The 18,901-nt window shown below is 53.0% G+C and overlaps 1 protein-coding gene across 4 annotated transcripts in view; it reads left to right on the top strand.

The window, feature by feature from the left end:
* Window positions 1-18,901, top strand: part of LOC101426882 (mitochondrial ornithine transporter 1) — a 103,124-nt gene that overhangs the window by 73,170 nt on the left and 11,053 nt on the right. Inside the window, exons 2-4 of one of the 4 annotated variants that reach the window (XM_071208284.1) lie at window positions 3,307-3,447; window positions 13,591-13,711; window positions 16,668-16,926. In XM_071208284.1, coding sequence (XP_071064385.1) covers window positions 13,657-13,711; window positions 16,668-16,926 — 314 coding nt within the window. In that variant the 5' untranslated portion in view covers window positions 3,307-3,447; window positions 13,591-13,656. Of the gene's footprint in view, window positions 1-3,306; window positions 3,448-10,714; window positions 10,859-11,441; window positions 11,466-13,590; window positions 13,712-16,667; window positions 16,927-18,901 lie in introns of those variants that run through there. The other 3 variants (XM_058276691.2, XM_058276690.2, XM_058276692.2) reach the window with 3 other exon arrangements.

Below are 18,901 nucleotides of genomic sequence, written 5' to 3'. Positions count from 1 at the left end.
TCCATCAACTCCTGTTGCGCTTCATCAGGCACAATTAGCTCCCGCTGATTGCAGCTAAGATCCCCAAGTGACTTAACTGCCATCTTCCATTTTCTCATCGAAAAGCAACTTGCCCTCACATGGGGCCTCTCGGGGAGCTCCCCTGCGGTCACCCCTCGGGCTGAAGTGTGGTTTGCTGGCCTGGCGGGGGGAGCGGCCGCGGTAGGCCTAATTCCGCTGCCCCCATAATAGGGTGGCTGGTCGGGCCCACCGCCACCCCTGAAGGAAGCTCAGCATGGGCGCAGAGTGCCCTCGGGTCTCCCCTTCTCGGCAGCCATGCTTCCGCGGCCGCCCCTCCTCCGGGATGGCGCCACACGATGCCTTGCGGGGCGGCACCCTTCTTCTTCCTTCTCCCTGCGCAGGCGCAGGGCGGAAAATTCCAGTCTGCCCTTTTCCCCTCCCCCGACAGCAGCAACAGCCAGGCGTGGGCGGAAAAATCCAGTCTGCCCTCTTCCCTTCCCCCGACAGCAGCAACAGCCAGGCGTGGTTGGGAAACTCAAGTCTGCCCTCCACCCCAGCAACAGCAGCCACCAATCCCTAAACCCTGCCCCTTCCCCCAGCAACAGCGACAGCCAATCCCTAACCACCACCCCTCCCCCGTCCAGTACTGCCCACTGACCTTTCTCCGGCAACCAATCAGAACAGGGCATGGCTTCGACCAATCAGCCTTCCCCAGCCCCTATAAAACTGTTGCCTCTCCCTCAATAAAGTGGACTTGCGTGTTTACCTCATCTCCGCGGTAGTTCTTCTGCCGTGCGCCCTCCAGTCCTGAGAGCCCCCGACAAGGGCCTGGCCTCCCTTGTCCCCAGTTCGTCGCCTGCTTCTCCGGGCGACGGCTTCGCCGGGCGACCCCGTCAGCTGAACCGCGCAACCCCTTGTGAGACCGACCCCTCGTCTGCTGCCGGACCGACCGCTCATCCCAAGTGGGACCGACCCCTCGTCCCAAGTGGGACTGACCCCTCATCCTAAGCTGGACCGACCCCTCGTCTGCAGCCAGACCCCACCTCTACCGACCAAGCAAACCGTCGCACTCCAGTCCTGAGAGCCCCCGACAAGGGCCTGGCCTCCCTTGTCCCCAGTTCGTTGCCTGCTTCCCTGGGCGACCCCTTCGTCGCCGGCTTTGCCGAGCGACCCGGTCAGCTGAACCGCGCAACCCCTGTGAGACCAATCCCTCGTCTGCTGCCGGACCGACCCCTCGTCCCAAGTGGGACCGACCCCTCGTCCCAAGCGGGACCGACCCCTCGTCCCAAGTGGGACCGACCCCTCGTCCGCAGCCAGACCCCACCTCTACCGACCGAGCAAACCGTCGCACTCCCCCTGCCGCCCGTCCTCCCCCCCCATTACTCATGCCCCTCTCGGAGCTGCCACCCCACCCGCCCTGCTGCTGCCGCCGCTGGCCTTCCCTCAGTAACTGCTTTGTACTCTGTTCATAGTGAGGTCCCTTTGAGACTAGACTTTCCATTTCTGTTCTTCCAGCACTTCTCTGGGGTTGACAAATATGCAGTGGTACTAAATGAACGCCTGCTTACCAAGGAATGCCCCACTGGTAAGGAGACCAGGTGTGAGCAGGGTGTTTCTTGGTGCGTGACTGTTAGAGATCTCCATGGCGCACGGGGATTTCCACAGGCAGAATTGGTGCAGATCGGGCTGCCTTTAGTGCCTGGAATCAGCTTTAAAAAAATTTAATACATCCCTGAGCAATTTCCCATACCCTTCATGGGCTGTGGGGAGCATTCTTGGTTGCCTAAGCCAGCCCTGGTTGTTCCAGTTTGGGTGGTGACACCTCCGGGAAACTGGGCCTCTTCTACTGTCCCAAGGGCTAAACCAGGGGTCAGCAAACCATGGCCCACTAATCTGGCCTGCCACCTGTTTTTGTAAGGGCCACAAGTCATGGAAAATATTCTTTCCATTTTTAAATAACTGAAAAAGTCAAAAGAAAAATAATGTTTTGTGGTAGGTAAAAATGATACGAAATTTAAAAGCTAGTGTCCATAGATAAGGTCTTATTGAGAAGTAGACATGCTTATTCATTTCATAGCATCAATGGCTACTGAGTCCTTCTCCAGCATTGTTGAGTAGATAAGAAGAAACTGCATGACTAGCAAAGCCTAAAATATTTATTAATACTATCTGGTCCATTTCAGAAAATGTTTGCTGACACCTATTCTAAACCAATTGTGGTAATTCCATTCTTCTTCCCATGTTTATTTTTGGGGGGAACATGAGAAATGAAATGAAACATAAGAAATGTGGCAAAAATTTTTTCTTCTCTGATATAAAGATATATAAAAATGTGTCCTTCCTGACTTTGTATGTTGTGTATGAGGATGTGATAGGCAGAGCTGTGGCAGCCATCTTGTGATCATGAGGGAAAAGCCAAGTGAATCAAAGAGAAGCAGGCCCACATATTTTTGAGCTGCTAAATTAATCAATATAAGACCTCCTTACTGCTAGATTTCAATTTATAGTCAAAATATATATCCAGGTAATGGGACGTTCTGTTACTTGCAGCCACATATAGCTTATGACTTGAGAAAATGATTTTTTAAAATTATGGCATAGTATTTCATCTTATTGATGACCCATCAATTTTTATCCATTTTTGACTATTTTCTCTAATTCTTTGGTGTTATATATTTTGTCTTCATTTTCTATGATTTTACAAATACAAATCTGAGTATCATGAAATATGTACCTCAAGCCAACTTCTTTTTCTCTTTCCTTCCTTCCTTCCTTCCTTCCTTCCTTCCTTCCTTCCTTCCTTCCTTCCTTCCTTCCTTCCTTCCTTCCTTCCTCCCTCCCTCCCTCATGTGCTCTCTCTTTTTCACTCTCAATTTCTTTTTTTGTGCCTACCTTTAAAAAGCTGCCAAGGGGGAAAAAAGTGAAGAAGGTACCCTCTTTAAGGCATTGTCCTAACAACTGTTTTACAGATTTCAAATTACTCCCTTATTCCACATAGACTGACAGAAATCCAAATCCATATTATTTACTTCAAATACAGATCTACTTGATTCCAAAATTAATTAATTAATTAATTAAATTTTCAATGAGTTACATCAGCAGCCACAAATATTGAATGGGGAGTTGAAATAGTATAAGCAAAAGCATTTTTTCCTCTTTAACTAAAAACACATTTTTAAATTATTTGCAGTTCTAACACTTTGTTCAGTTGAAACACACACAGGATCAGTTTGGGGGATATGTTTTGTGAAATTTTCTTCCTTTCAGTATCATTAACCAGCACATTGTGAAATTCTGTTGAAATAGCAAAGGCTCCCTTTACATGGTGCGAATCTGTCCGTTCTCTCATATTTGACCTGCTCACACCTGCTGCTGCATCCTGGAGCCTGCTGTGCTGTCCCCGGGTTGTGCAATCCCAAGTGTGACAAACAGCTACCTGGAAGAGAGGTCAGTGTATTGACTTGTTTGCTGTTTTGAACCCATATCTTAAATACTATTGGTTCAAGTTATTCAGATTAAGACATGATCCACATCTATAAAATTCACTTTTGAGCAGGCCAAAGAATTCCTGGAAAATTATTCTAGAACAAAGTTTTCACTAATGTCTTCATGATTTAACTCTGGAAGATGCATTGTGAGTTTATAACCACCCTGGAAATTTTCTCATTGGTTCTCTGAGCTACTGTGGTATCTTCAGTATTTCACTCCAGCTCTTTTTTGGTTACTATTTGTATGGAATACTTTTTCCCAAGCTTTCACTTTTAACCTGGTTGTGTCCTTATGTCTGAGGTGGGTCTCTTAGAGACAACATATGGATGGCTCATATTTTTTTAATCCATTCTATAAGTCTGTGCCTTTTGATTGGAGAGTTCAATCCATTAACATTCAAAGTTAAAACTGTAAAAGCATGACTTACTTCATCCATTTTGTCCTTCAGGTTTCTGTGGTCTTATCACTCTATTGTCTGTCTTCTTACCCTTTAGTTTACCCTTCCAAACAATCTTCATCTCTAAACTCTTCTCCAAATCTCTTGCCCTTGTTTTTTCCTTTCAGGCTGATGCACCCCCTTTAGTATCTCCTGCAAATCTGGTATTTTGATAACATCTTCTATCAGTTTTTGTTTCTCTGTGAAGACTTTGAACTCACCCTCATTTTTGAAGGACGACTTTGCTGGATGCAGAATTCTTGGCTGGCAGTTTTTCTCTTTCAGTTCCTTAAATACAACATACTACTTTCTTCTCTCCTCCATGATTTCTTTTTTTTTCCTAAAGATCTATTTATTTCTCTCTTCTTCCCCCCCACCCCAGTTGTCTGTTCTCTGTGTCTATTTGCTGCGTCGTCTTTGTCCGCTTCTGTTGTTGTCAGTGGCAGGGGAATCTGTGTTTCTTTTTGTTGCGTCATCTTGTTGTGTCAGCTCTCCATGTGTGTGGCACCATTTCTGGGCAGGCTGCACTTTCTTTAGCGCTGGGCAGCTCTCCCCATGTGGGGGACACCCCTGCATGGCACGGCACTCCCTGCGCGCATCAGCACTGCGCATGGGCCAGCTCCACACAGATCAAGGAGGCCTGGGGTTTGAACCATGGACCTCCCATGTGGTAGGTGTATGCCCTATCCACTGGGACAAGTCCACCGCCCTCCATGATTTCTGTTGAGAGGTCGGTACTTAATTTATCAAGTTTCCCTTGTATGTGATGCTTTGGTTTTCTCTTGCTGCTTTCAGAATCCTCTCTTTATCTCTGATATTTATCATTCTGAATAGTGGGTGTCTCAGGTAGGTCTATTCGGATTTATTCTGTTTGGGGTGCCTTGTCCTTCTTGATTATTGATATTTATGTCAATCACGGGGGTTAGGAAGTTTTTGGTCATTATTTCCTCAAATATTCTTTCTGCCCCTCTTCCATTCTCTTCCTCTTCTAGGACACCAATAATGTGAATGTTTGCACATTTCACATTGTCAATCAATTCCCTGAGGCTCTGCTCTGTTTTTCCATTCTTGTCTCTTTCTGTTCTGTCTTTTCCAGTTCAGATGTTCTGTCTTCAAAATCATTAATTCTGTCTTCAAGTAATTCAAATCTGCTGTTGTGTGCCTCTAATGTATTTCTAATCTCATCCATCATATATTTCATTCCCAAAGGTCTGTTACTTTTCTTTGCAGGCTTTCAAATTGTTCTTTATGCTCTCCCATTGTCTTCTTAATATCCTTTATTTCTTTAGTTCTTTAATTCTTTCATTTGACTTAGGAGAGTTGTATGATTATCAGTAATTAATTGCCCTAAATCTCATATTTCTTCAGGATATTTGGTTTGTTCTTTTGGCTGGGCCATCTCTTCCTGTTTCCTAGTATGGCTTGTAATTTTTTGCTGATATCTGGGCATCTGAATATGTTGGTGAATTTACTCTGAGGGCCAATTTCTCTCTCTTGCCTGTTGTTTCCCCACCCCCCACCTCTTCTTTTATACATTGGTACCTCAATATCCCTCGTTATTTAGTTCCAGGAGGCACAACATTTATCAAAAATGAGTTCCAAACAAATTTTTCCCATAAGGAATAATATAAATAAATTTAATGTGTTCCCATATCAAAGACAATGCACATTTTTAAGGCAATATGTAAAAAGCTGGGTTGTATATCAATACTTTACATAAGAAATAAACCTAAAAATCAATAAATTTAGATTAAATGAAATAAAAACCTCACTTGACCTGTGCTGAGAAGAGCCCATGGCCTAATAGGATGGAGGGAGTGGAGTGGTGGGGGGAGAGGTTGTGTGGAGTGTGGCTGGGGAGGAGAGCCCCCCTCCAATAGAACATTGGGCACTTGCATTTCAGGTGTTTTTTGTTTTTTGTTTTCCCTTTTCTGCCTTTTTTCAACTTGCGCCACAGGCTCTGACACACTCTTTGTCACCTTCACTAAAAACGAATCACGAATCCAGTAGGACTGCTTCTGTCTTCTTTTCAGAATTTCTCAAAAGCGTGATATTGTTTGGTCATTCAATAAATTCACAGTTCTGCTTCTCAGAGCTTTGTCCAGTTGGTACTTCTCCTCAAAGGTTTGAACTTCTGCCCATTTCCATACGTTTCTTTTATCGAGGACCTGGGGCATCCTCCCTTATCTCCTCCTCCCCTGAGGAACGCTCTTTTCCACCTCCTGCTGCTGCTCCTTCTGTAGGTCCTGCAGCTCCTCAGCGCTGACTCTTCACGATGTTCCTCCACCGACTCCTCAACATCGGCAGCATCGACCTCCAGACCCAAGGATTGGCCCAAAGACACAATGTCCTGCACAGCTGTACCCCTGTACCTGCAGGCCTGGGTGACCTCAAACCCTTCAGAGTCTGAGTCCAGCTTCTGGCCACAAACTCTTCCATGCCGATTGCACTGTCCTATGAGAGACTTTGTTCCAGGCCTTATCAATAAAGCCAAGACAGTGCAGGATATGGAAACGCTCCTTCCAGAATTCTGCGAGGGTCAGCTGGGTGCAGGGACGATCTCAAGCAGCTCTGAAAAAGCACCTTGTGGTACAACTTTCTGAAGTTAGAAATGACCTGCTGGACCATGGGCTGGATGAGAGGAGTGGTGTTGGGGGCAGGAGCCTCACAGGAATGAAGCTGAACTCCCCCAGCAAGTCACCCTCCAAGCCTGGAGAATGGGAAGGCACATTGCCCAAAGCAGGAGAGCCTTCAGAGGCAAACTTTTCTCCAGCAAATATCTTTTCCCTGAGGGACCAAACTCTTCATTTGTCCAGTGAAAAATTGCCTAGTGACCCAAGCTTTGCTGTTTGCCCTCAACATCACATGGAGTTCGCTTTTTATGGCAGTATGCTTCTTGAAAACTCGGGGGTTTTCACTGTGATAGACTAGCAGGGAGAGGCTTGAGTTTTAAGTCCCCACTAGCATTCCCACACAACAGAGTGAGCTCTCCTCATTGGTGTGTGGCCGGTAATGCCATTTCCTCTATTGTGATGTAAGTTCTACTTGGCATGTTTTTCCAATAACTCTGGTCTCATCACAGTTAAAAACTTGGTGGGGAATAAAACCCTCAGCCTCTACAGTCTTGAAATTCGCTGATGAATTCATCAGCAGCCTTTTTATGATCACTCGCTGCCTCGCCAGGCCTCATGACTCTATGGGTGCCAGTCCTCTTTTTAAGAGCATCAAACCAGACATGGCTGGCCTTAAAAACTTCAGCACACTCAGCACTTGGTTCTGGTTTGTTTTTCAAAAGATTGGCATGCAACACTTCCACTTTTCACATATCATGGTTTCCTATACATTGTTGCCCGCTAACTGCTTCTGGTTTATCCACAGTAACAGCTTTTCAACTTCAAGCATTTGGGAATGCTGCTTTGTTACTGCTTTAACTCCTTTCAAAACTTCTGCCTTTTTATCACTTCTTTATTCGCTTCTGTTGTTGTCAGCGGCATGGGAATCTGTGTTTCTTTTTGTTGCATTTTGTTCTGTCAGCTCTCTGTGTGTGCGGCACCATTCCTGGGCAGGCTGCACTTTCTTTCGTGCTGCGCAGCTCTCCTTACGGGGCACACTCCTTGTGCGTGGGGCTCCCCTACATGGGGGACGCCCCTGCATGGCAGGGTACTCCTTGCATGCATCAGCACTGCGCATGGGCCAGCTCCACACGGGTCAAGGAGGCCCGGGATTTGAACTTCAGACCTCCCATGTGGTAGGCGGATGCCCTCACCACTGGGCCAAGTCTGCTGCCCATTTCTTTATTCTTAATAATGGTGTAAACCATTGTTCTAGGCATAGTGTATTCCCTAGCAAGTTCAGTAATGCAAATACTGCTCTCATATTTACCTATTCTTTCTTTTTTTTTCTTTTTCTCAATGGTGGTGTGAAGTCATTTTCTTTTCTGCTCAGCACTACCACTGCTCATTTTTTAGGACTCATGATGAGAAATAAACACACATAAATACACACAATGACCACAGAAGCTAAGATAAGCCCACAGTGGGATGTGCGCAGGGCGAGAGCTACTGCATGACCACTGCGTGAACCCTTACTTCAGCTGGAAGTGTTGCAAGCCGTGACGCAACTGACACCGATGAGTTCTAGCATGTGTGTTGAGTACCAAACAAACGATGAGTACTGGGACAAACTTTTCACAGCAAAATGCATCGAGTACCTAACTTGACAAGTTTCAAAGCAGTCGAGTACCAAGGTATGACGGTAATTTGGCTCAACTTATTCCCAGTCTTCAAAATTGCCCAACTTAAATTTTCAAAATTGGGCCAGGGATTCACTAGTGGGTGATGATTTTTTTCTCCTAGGGATTGGATACAGAGTGTAGTTTTCGTCCATGCAATTTCCAGACTGGCCAGCAGAGGGCACTGGTCAGTGCACCTTTGTACGGAGGTGTTTTAGTCTTGGTTATCCCCTGTTCTTGTCCAGATGGGAGATTCAATGCAGGCTCTGCTGGCCGAATTCACTGAAGAAAAGCCCCCTGACTTCCCCTCCCTTTTCCCTTGAAACAGCTGAGAGGAAGACAGTCTGTTCCCCTCAGTCGGTTGCAGGGAACCCGTGGTTTTACCCCAGCTTAATACCGAGGGGGGGAGGGAAGCCCTTCCCAGCTGCCACGGGGGCTTGGTAAATCACATTGTCATTTTGGCTTTGTCTTTCTGTCCCTCACCCTCCTTGGAGCTGTGTAGCACTGTCTCCATCTGCTGACCCTCAAAGCAGGCCCCTCAGACAGCTTTGGCTCTTTCCCCGTTGTTTCTGTGAGAGCATTCAGCTCTGCCTGTTAGTCCATTGCCATCTTCCCCCAATCCTCTTAAGTATTTTAACATTTTTATATTTGCTTCTCTATTTCTAAAACAAAGAGAGTATCCTCTGTTTGGCTATTGTGAATAATGCTGATATGAACAAAGGTTTGTAAGTATCTATTTGAGTCTCGGTTTTGAATTCATTTTGTATATACCTGGACGTGAGCTGGCTGGGTCATAAGGTAGTTCTATGTTTAACTTTTGGAGGAACTGACAAACCCTTTCTGCCACACCATTTTATGTAACCACCAGCAATGCCTGAAGTTTCTAACTTCTCCACATTCTTGCCAACACTTCTTTTTGTTTTTAATACTAGCTGTCTCTGCAGGTGTGAAGTAGCATCTCATTGTGGTTTTGAGCTCTTCCCATGAGCTTACTGTCCTTTCGTATATCTTCTTTGGAGAACTGCCTCTTCAAGTCTTTTGCCCACTTTTAAAATGGGTTGTTTGTCTTTATTGTTGAGTTTTAGGAGTCCAGTGCTCTTTCTAACTCATAAGGGGAGATCTGTACTTAATTAGGTTTCATTTCTGCCTCATCTTCCTAGTCTGCAAAAGCCCTGGCCAGGTGATATGGAAAGTTCCTTACTCCTCTATGCCATTGTAAGTGTTGGTTCTACTTTTGGAACCGCTAGTTATGTGATGTATCATTTTGGGCAATTCATCCAAATTTCTTGGCTTGTTCCCATGATTAAATGACATTCCAGAAGCTCGGGTTCTAAGATTCTGCTTCTGTGGAATGAGTCATCTGCTGCCTTGACAGTGCCCCACTCCCGAGGAGCCCCTGAGGTCTGACACACTCACCATCGGGAAGGTCTGTTCAGTCCTGTAAGCACAAGCACAAATCACATCAACACTTATATCACTGACCCGCCTGGAAATCACTTACTTTACACTGGTGACAATCCCAAACCACATCCAAATGAGGCAAAAGCCATCAAAGAAAATGATAGCATGCTTCAAGGAAGAAAACAGTGCAGACAGAGCACTACCGGACGGCTGAACTCCAGCCCCCCAGAGGCTTGACTGCAGGTCTAGCCAAGCGCTGAGCTGCTAGTGTCCTTGAGCACTGAAGAAAATCACTCCAGATTCCTTTACCTTTTTAGTCTTTTAAAAGTGCCCAGAGAACTAGAGATAGAATCTGCGCTCCGTGGGACACTGTACCTCAAGCACAGCTCTCTCCAACAGAAGGCCCGGCGGAGGAGAAGCGGGTCTCTCAGCGAGAAGGCGATTATTCCAAGGGCACGATCAAGGAATTGGCGGAATCTTTCCAAACTGAGTTCAAAATGAAAATGGGAGCTACGGTTTCTTGTAGGCAAAGAAAGAGAGGCAGGAGAGAAAAAATAAAATCCAGTGATGCTTCCAGGAGTCTGGCAAGGAAGGTAGGTGCAATTTCTCAGTCTGTGTGGTCTTGAGTCAAGAATCCGAGTAGACTGTTTTCACGGCTACTTTCTGAAGCATCAGTGAGGATGGATTTCCTGGGGGAGGTGGGGCGCGAGAGGAGGGCTGGGAAATGGTTTTTAAAGGGAATAAGCAAATTTACTTTTTATTACTTTCGTGCTCTAAAATTTAAAAGCAAGGCCGTGAGCCCCGAGTCCCGGCAAGGTTAATCAGTCAAGAGTGCACTGGTGCTGCTCCTGCACCCCCGCCTCCCGGTCTGCGTCTAGGGCAGCCCAGCCGGCAGGCGCCTCGGAAACCTGGGGACGCCAAGCCCCGCAGACGCCCGCAACCGCAGCGGCGCCCGCAGCGCCCAACCCGATGGAGGCGGCGGGGCGTTTCCGCTTCCCGGGCGGGCGCGCAGGCCCTGCGCCCCCTGCAGCCCGCGCCCGCCCCCCGCCGCGGGGCGCTCCTGGGCGGGCTGCAGCGCGGGCTCCTGGACCGGCTCCTGGGCGGGCTGCGGGGCGGGGCGCGGGGCGGGGCGCAGGGCGGACTGCGGGGCGGGCTCCTGGGCGGGCTCCTGGGCGGGCTCCTGGGCGGGCTGCGGGGCGGGGCGGAGGGCGGTGCGCGGGTGCTGCGGCCCCGACGCCGGGGAGTGAGAAGCGAGAGGCGGCGGCGGAGCGAGGCGGAGCCACGCAGGCGCTGCCGAGGTGGTGAGCGCAGCCCGGGCGCGCCGCGGGGGTCGGGGCCGGGGGCGGCGGGGCCACGCTCCCGGGCGGCGGGACCTTCCCAGGCCCGGGGCTGGGGAGACGGGGCCGGACCGCGGGCCGGGCCTGCTCGGGGCGCCCTGCCGGGCACCCGGCCTCTGGGAGGAAGGCCGCGCGGGCTGCGGGGCAGGGGCCCGTGGGGCAGGGGCGCGGAGAGCCGGCAAGAGAGAGTTGAGAAGCCTCTGGGTAGCTCTTAGCCCCCGGCGGCGAGTGAGGCCTGCGGGGGGCGCCTCGTGCGGCCGGAGCCGCTCGGTCCCGCGCCGGGGCCCCGAGGGCTTAGATTCCAACTGGAAGCTTCCCGCGGCGGTTCGCGTCCCTTCCCGAAAACGTGGCCTCGTGGGATTCCCACATCCGAGAAACTCATTTTCCCAAGGAACGAGAAAGGGGTTATTTCTGTAGCTCCTGAGGTCAGACCGGGGTATATTTTGAAAGAGGGCCAGAGGGTTCGCCAAAGCTGCCCTTTTCCTCGTCCACGTGGTGCGGAAAGTTCATAGATCAGTTTTAGTCTCGCTGATCGCCTTGCTTCCTGGGCTCCGGGCTTCTCCCAGCTACAGTTACGTAAAACTTCAATGAACTGAGTTAGTCTGTTAGTGCCCGTCACTGTTCTCGATCCTAATGAACAGTTATAGGAAGAGTTAGTGTAGATTTTAGTGTTTTAAGTCTGGCTTTCTTAAAGGGGTTGCATTTGCATTGATAGAGTAGGATCAGATGTACTTTTATGCCGTTCTTTCCTGCCAAGTTAAGAAAGAAGTTTCAAGACCGAAAGGAGTGACCGTGCTGATGTTTTCCTGAGTCCCCACGCGCGTGCCCTGTCTCTTCAGTTGCCTCAGATTCCGCCCCCCCCCCCCCCCCCCAGATGCAGGGGTGGGTGGTTTTCCTTTTTGGCCAGCTTGGAATATTTTCGAGCCGTAGGTTGGTAGGAATAGACCAGAAAGACAGGACTTGAGCTGATCCTCTCGGCCACCATCTAGTTGTGTGGCCTCGTGCCACCTTGGACAAGCCATTTTCTTTCCCATCTGCAGGAGGAGGAGCTAGAGTTAGGATTCGGCTCTCCTCCTCTGAGCGCTCATCAATTTGGTAGTAGGCTCTGCCTCTCCAGGCCGACCCCGAGCAGATCTCTTGTACTTCTTAGTTGTTTTATTAAGTACCGTGCTTTGGTCGTTGCCGCTGGTTTTAAATTCTTTTCATGAAGAGGGAAGGATTCCTGGTGTCTGCTCATTGGCGAGCCGATTTAAGGGGTTAAACCAGCTTGGTGGCTGAGATCATTTTCTGCCGACATTTAACCTCCTATGTGATCACCTTTTCCCCTAGTCAGTATGTATTAAGTACATGTCTCAGAAATGTTTTTTTGTGTAAAGGTCAGAGAATAGACTCTAGTTTTCCCGAACTTCCCAGGCCAAGAGAGAGGCCTGGTACTTTGAACATTTAACACGTGCCCCCAAGGTTCTGATCAAGCAGATTTGGGACACGGTGGACCAGATGCGGCTTCTTTTTTTTTTTTAAGATTTATTTTTATTTATTTCTCTCCCCTTACCCCCTCCCCCCCCTCCACAGTTGTCTGTTCTCTGTGTCTATTTGCTGTGTCTTCTTTGTCCGCTTCTGTTGTTGTCAGCGGCACAGGAATATGTGCCTCTTTTTGTTGTGTCATCTTGTTGTGTCAGCTCTCCGTGTGTGCGGCACCATTCCTGGGCAGGCTGCACTTTCTTTCACGCTGGGCGGCTCTCCTTACGGGGCACACTCCTTGTGCATGGGGCTCCCCTACGCAGAGGACACCCCTGCGTGGCAGGGCACTCTCCTTGCACGCATCAGCACTGCGCATGGGCCAGCTGCACACGGGTCAAGGAGGCCCGGGGTTTGAACCGCAGCCCTCCCATGTGGTAGACGGACACTCTGTCCGTTGAGCCAAGTCCGCCCTCCCAGATGAGGCTTCTTAAAGTGGGACAGACAGCGTCGGCGTCCGCGGGGAGTTGTTAGACACCAGGGTCTCCGGCCCCCCAGCGGCCGCATACGGGTGGGCATCTGCTCTCTAACAAGAGCCCAGGTGTGGGCACGTGTAAGTTTGAGGCGTGCGGGCCCAGGCTGTGGCGAGGGCGACTGGCCTCCTGGCTCCAGGCCCCTGCCCGCTGCTGTACGTGCGTGTTCCAGTTCATCCTCACCCTGACAAGCCCGTGTGCTCACGGCGAGTGCCTGCATATCATGATGAGAACCTTTTTAATGCTCGCCTTGAACAGGCGAGGACCCCAGGGGCCTCCCTCGTGGTGGGGGGCGTCCATGCTGGGCTCTGCTGCCCGCGAGCGCCTGTCCACACATGCTGTGCTGTGACCCTCCGAGGCGTGGCGGCCTGTGTGTGCGGGACCCCTCAGCCCATGGACGACAGGCCCGCTCCGTCTCTGAGAAGCTGGTGTGCGGCTCGGGGCACCTGTGCTTGGGTTGTTATTTGGGCTCGTTGCCAACGTCTTCAGAAAGGTTGGCTCGGGTGCCGCTGATGGCTCGCGCTTTGGCTCTCCGTAGGTTTTCCATGCGTGAGCTTCTTGGGGGAGGTGGTGATGGTGGGAGGGCGGAAGAGGAGTGGGTCCCCCTTGGGAGCAGTCTGCAGAGCGGACAGCCCGGCTCGGAGTCCGGCAGCGGCTCGGACTGCCGAGGCCGCAGACTAACGGTGGACTCTGGCCTGCTCCCAGGAAATGAGGCGCCCGTCCTAGCTCCGGAGAGTTCTCCTCCCTGGAAACCAGCGGCGAGCGGCCGACATGAAGTCCCATCCTGCTCTCCAGGCTGCCATCGACCTCACAGCGGGCGCCGCAGGTAACCCCAAGAAGTCCTGCCTGTGTTCCTGTCCCCCGGGAAAGGCCGTGCCCTGACCCCAGAGAGGCTCGGCGGCAGTGCTCAGAGCCGGGCAGAAGGGGGACCCGTCCTGCTAGGGCTTCGTGAGCCGGGCAGCGGTGCGGACACCCCGTGTACAGCTGGAAATGGACCCGGGGACGCAGTCATGGGGCTGAGTGACGTGGGGCGCTGTCCTCAGAGCCTCTGGAGGACACGAACAACACCAGGCCAGGTCTCCTCTGGGGGGATACCGTGCACTGCTGTAGCACTGCCCGGGAGAGAGGCCGCGCTCCAGAAAAGTCTTTGGTAGACGAGACGGACATGAGACGGCCTCTTCCCAGCTGGGGCCTCAGCCCAAGACCGCAGCCCTGGTGTTAGGCCTTGAGGGGCCTCGGCCAGGCCAAGGGCAGACGGCAGCTGCCCCAGCGCAGGCCGCTGGGCAGGCCCCGAGGCTCCCTGCGGGCCCAAGTCTCCTTAGAAAGCTCCCCTTGAAGTGGCAGGGACAGGAGGAAGCAAGACAGAGTGATGGGATAGGAAGGGCACGGTGGTTATCGGTGGTCATCGGGTTCCTCAGATCCCGTGTCACCCTGAGGCTAGAGGACAGGAATGCTGTTTCCCCACCCCAGCACCCACTGGGTACAGCCGCCCAGGGCTGGGAAGGTCAGCCGTGTATTTCCCAACATTCTGTCATCCCCTCGGCCCTCCTGGGTCAGCAGATCGCATGTCCCACCCCTCACCTGTCATCCCCTGGACTTGTAAAAAGAGAAGAACAAAGTATTTTTCCATGAACCGGAGGTTGGCCAAAGTGGGGTACCGAGGCAGGCCTGAGACCACAGCGCGGCCCAGAGAGCAGCTCGGGCAGCGGGCGCGGCTCCGGCCAGGGCGGTGGGCACCCTCCGTGGGCCCTGGCTGCCAGCTGAGGTCCCCACGCCCCCTCAGGCTGGCGGCAGCCCCAGCAGGAGGGCCGGTGGCCCGCCCGGATGCCCTTCGCCTGCACGTGTTCTCTCCGGCTGCAGTCTGTCCCCGCAGTGGGAGAGGGTTTCCCCACCTCCGCGAGCCTCGCCTTGGGGGGACGATGTGTCCTCCAGGCCGTCGCTGCCAGGGTTAAGAGCTGCACTGAGGCTTGAAGGAGCGGCCCTGTTCCCGGAAGGCACGTGGGCGTGGGCTCCCTGGGTGCCGCCTTGGCAGCTCCTAGCGACTTGTATGATCTAAATCGCGGCAGTGCTGTTGGGTCTGGGATGCGAGGCGCGGCGGTGGGCGTGCTTCTGGAAGCAGCGGCGTGGGGCGTGCGGGCACTGACACGTGCCAGCCCTTAGTTTCTGGTACTCTTGTAAGTTTTCCTCCTGCTCTGGTGCACGGGGACAGTCCCTCCCACAGGAGAGCTGCTGGGCGGCTCGTGCCCCTCGGGCAGTCGCCGGCTCTCCTCCTTCGCAGTGGGGGTGTGAGGCCCCGTCTGTCTTCCCACGTCTCGCTGCAGGACCTGTGCGTGGGTGCAAGTTAGGACGCTGCATTTCCTAAATCCCTCGTCCTCTCAGTCTCAGGGAGAGCCTAAGCCTTCCGTCAGTTTTGGTGGCATGCCAGATAGCCTCGTTTGAGGTCCTGTCTTTCCTGGTGCCAGCAGGAAAGGCCCGAGGCAGGCCAAGGCAAGGCAGCGCATTTTAGGCTTTTTATGATGTGAATGCAACTTAGATTTTGCTGTATTTAAATACTCTAGTGGCGTAAAGCCATGTAAATGCAGCATTCATGCAGAGCAAAGGCAAATTACCGTCTATTCCCTCTCTCAATACAAATCCCTAATTGGTAAGGTTTGTTTCACAGGTCTCAGATTTAGCTCTTCAGGGACTGATTAGCCAGGCTCCTTGTTTGTCTTCATCGGTTATTTTCCTGATGGTCTTCAGTTCCGAGGCGTGTGCTTAGGCGGAGATGAACTCTAGGAGACCCTCCCCTCCCCTCTCTCTGGGCGGCCTGTCACACACAGGGGCTTCTCTTCCTCCCCTGTATTGTGCAGCAGGCGCAGGCGAGGGCGGCTGCGAGTGGCCCCACTCGCCCAGGGTCGCAGAGCGGCCGACTGCCGTGGCGCGGGGCCTCTGCGTCCCACACGCCTGCCCCTCCTGGCGCTCCTCAGCGCCGGGCCCGGATGGCCACCTCGGGGCCCACCGCACACCGCTGACTGTACTTGGGTGGAAGGTGTGGGCAAGGGGTCAAATGACTGGCCGCGGTGGCAAGCCTTGGGCACCGCCTGCCCCTTCCCCGGGGATGGCGGGACGGCCGTGCGCAGGTGAGGGCAGCACTCCAGGGCCGCGCGGGGCGCTCAGCACAGGTGAGGGCGGCACTCCACGGCCACATGGGGCAGCCGTGCGCAGGTGAGGACAGCACTCCAGAGCCACGCGGGGCGCTCAGCACAGGTGAGGGCAGCACTCCAGGGCCACGCAGGGCGCTCAGCACAGGTGAGGGCAGCACTCCAGGGCCGCACAGGGCGCTCAGCACAGGTGAGGGCAGCACTCCAGGGCCATGCGGGACACTCAGCGCACGTGAGGGCGGCACTCCAGGGCCACGGGGGTGGGGGGGGTGGGGGGGGTGCTCAGCGCAGGTGAGGGCAGCACTCCAGGGCCGCGCGGGGCGGCCGTGCGCAGGTGAGGGCGGCACTCCAGGGCCGCGCAGGGCAGCCATGCGCAGGTGAGGGCGGGACTCCAGGGCCGTGCGGGGCGCTCAGCGCAGGTGAGGGTGGCACTCCAGGGCTGCACGGGGCAGCTTGGCGCAGGTGAGGGCGGCACTCCAGGGCCGTGCGGGGCGCTCAGCACAGGTGAGGGCGGCACTCCAGGGCCGCGCGGGGCGGCTCAGTGCAGGTGAGGGTGGCACTCCAGGGCCGCGCGGGGTGGCTTGGTGCAGGTGAGGGTGGCACTCCAGGGCTCAGCGTGTCCTGTGTCTCGGGCGGCAGGGGGCACGGCATGCGTGCTGACTGGGCAGCCGTTCGACACCATGAAGGTGAAGATGCAGACGTTCCCCGACCTGTACCGGGGCCTTACCGACTGCTGCTTCAGGACCTACGCCCAGGTGGGCTTCCGCGGCTTCTACAAGGGCACCAGCCCGGCGCTCATCGCCAACATCGCCGAGAACTCCGTGCTCTTCATGTGCTACGGCTTCTGCCAGCAGGTCGTGAGGAAGGTGGTGGGACTGGAACAGCAGGCCAGGCTGAGGTGAGCAGGGGCACCCGCGCCGCTGCGGGAAACACGGGCGGCAGGGAGGGGCTCAGGGCGCCGGGGCGCCTGGGACAGACACTCGAAGTTCGGCTGGGAGTGGGCAGCCGGGGTCCCTCAGCGGGGGGCCGAGGGCCACGGGCAGCGTCGGCACGGGCGTTTCCCCGGCGCCCGTGGTCCTAGGGTCGCTCGCCTCCGCCGCCTTGTCCCTCTGCTCTGCCGTCTTGTCCTCCGCTCCATCCTCCATCTGTACGGCCTGCCAGCTCATCCTGTGGGTTCAGTTCCGGACCACAGTGAGGCGAGCCACACGAATGCTTCTCTTTCCCACTGCATGGAAAAGTTGTGTTTGCACACTACTGTTCTGTTAGTGTGAGATGGCGTTACGCCTAAAGAACAGTGTATATACCTTAGTTGAAATGCAAGAGACAGGAAGAGAGCACGTGCTGGTTGGAAAAAATGGTGCTGGTAGACTTGCTCGGTGCAGGGTTGCCATAAACCTTAAAAAATTTTGTAAGAAGCACAGTCTCTGAGGCATAATAAAGTAAAACGCAATAAAACAAAATAGGACAGTATTTCCTCTCCTTCGCCAGTGTGGATTGCAGCCCACCCTGATGCAATGTGGCCTCATGTAAAAGGGCCTTGGAAGGGCCTCTTCACAAGTGAACTGATAATATCTCAGAGATCTTCTTACAAATGGGTTCACACCCCAGGTCCATGGATTGAGACTTGACTATGTCTCTTGTGGGGGACATGATTCAATGCCCACCATCAAGCTTTTTGTAACATCTTATGAGGAAGATAATTTTCTTTTTAAAAATAACTATTTTCTAAAACTTGGAAAACATGCTTGTATTACACAAAAGGGAAATTGCCCACAATTCACCATTGAGAATGAACTACACACGCGTTCTGGTATTTAGTCTTCAGGGGAGTGCTAGTCCAGTGCTGTCGCAGGGCTGCCTTGGGGGCAGAAGTGCTGGCCTAAGGCCAGAGCTTGAGACCCAACGTTTGGGTTCCACATCACCATCAAAATGCAGGGTATTGGATGAGGTTGTCTGAGCTACGTGAGTTTGAGAAGGAGCAGAAGCATCTGAGAAGATTCAGGTTAGCACACTCTTTCTTTGGCTGAGTCTGCCCCAAACATCAAACGTCGTCTTATACTTGGTCTTCCTTGGTATGCATTAGACTGAGACTAAAAGGAATTCAGAAACCACTGGAATGTGTATTTGTCCCGGCTTTGAACACTGACTTGTTTTTGAATCCTTTAAAATAATCTCATCAGCTCTGTGGTTGCAAGGGCAGCCCCCCTGGCTGTTGTGGAGGCGTTTGAAGCCCTCCTGCAGTTACAGGTCTTCTGAGATACGCGTAGGTTCCTTTTATAGACATGTTGTCTGGAAGTGCCTAGAGGTCTAAGGACGCGCCCTTTCCTAGGCAGGGATTCTGTCATGCTGGGGACACATGTATTTCACAGGTACGGGACAGGATGCGCTTGGCCGGAGGAGGGTGCAGGTAGAGGAGAAGGCTGGCCCTGGGTGCCCGCACCCAGCATGTGAGCTGAGGGCGCGGCAGTGCGCAGGACCAGCCGGGAGGCCGTGCAGCCCCGTGGGGAGCACCCAGGAGCCGAGCGGGAGGAGCTGCTCCCTGCTCGAGGGACAGGCTGTCCTGCGCCAGGAGACCTGCAGTCCACGTCCCCTGTCCTTAGAAGGCAGGAGTATGAGACGGTGGAGGCAGAGCCCTCCCTCCACGCTGGCGGAGCACGCACTTCGCCCTCTTGCTCGAGCAGAGCCACTGGGGATCTGGCTGCCTGCCCGCTCCCCTGTTTCCCTTTCTGAGGTTAAAACAGAATGAAGGAAAGTCAGAGCACGTTGCTCTTCTCGCGGGGAAGGAGTGCCTTCCAGCAGCGTTTCTTCACTGTCCTCAGGTGGCTGAGCCTGGGAAGCGGTTGGCGGCTCTGCGCGGTGTCCCTGCGGGAATC

The sequence above is a fragment of the Dasypus novemcinctus genome, chromosome 15 (genome assembly GCF_030445035.2).
Source record: "Dasypus novemcinctus isolate mDasNov1 chromosome 15, mDasNov1.1.hap2, whole genome shotgun sequence".
NCBI classification, from domain to species: Eukaryota; Metazoa; Chordata; class Mammalia; order Cingulata; family Dasypodidae; genus Dasypus; species Dasypus novemcinctus.
Note: the sequence above shows the minus strand (reverse complement) of the source record. Positions and strands in the feature narration are given on the sequence as shown.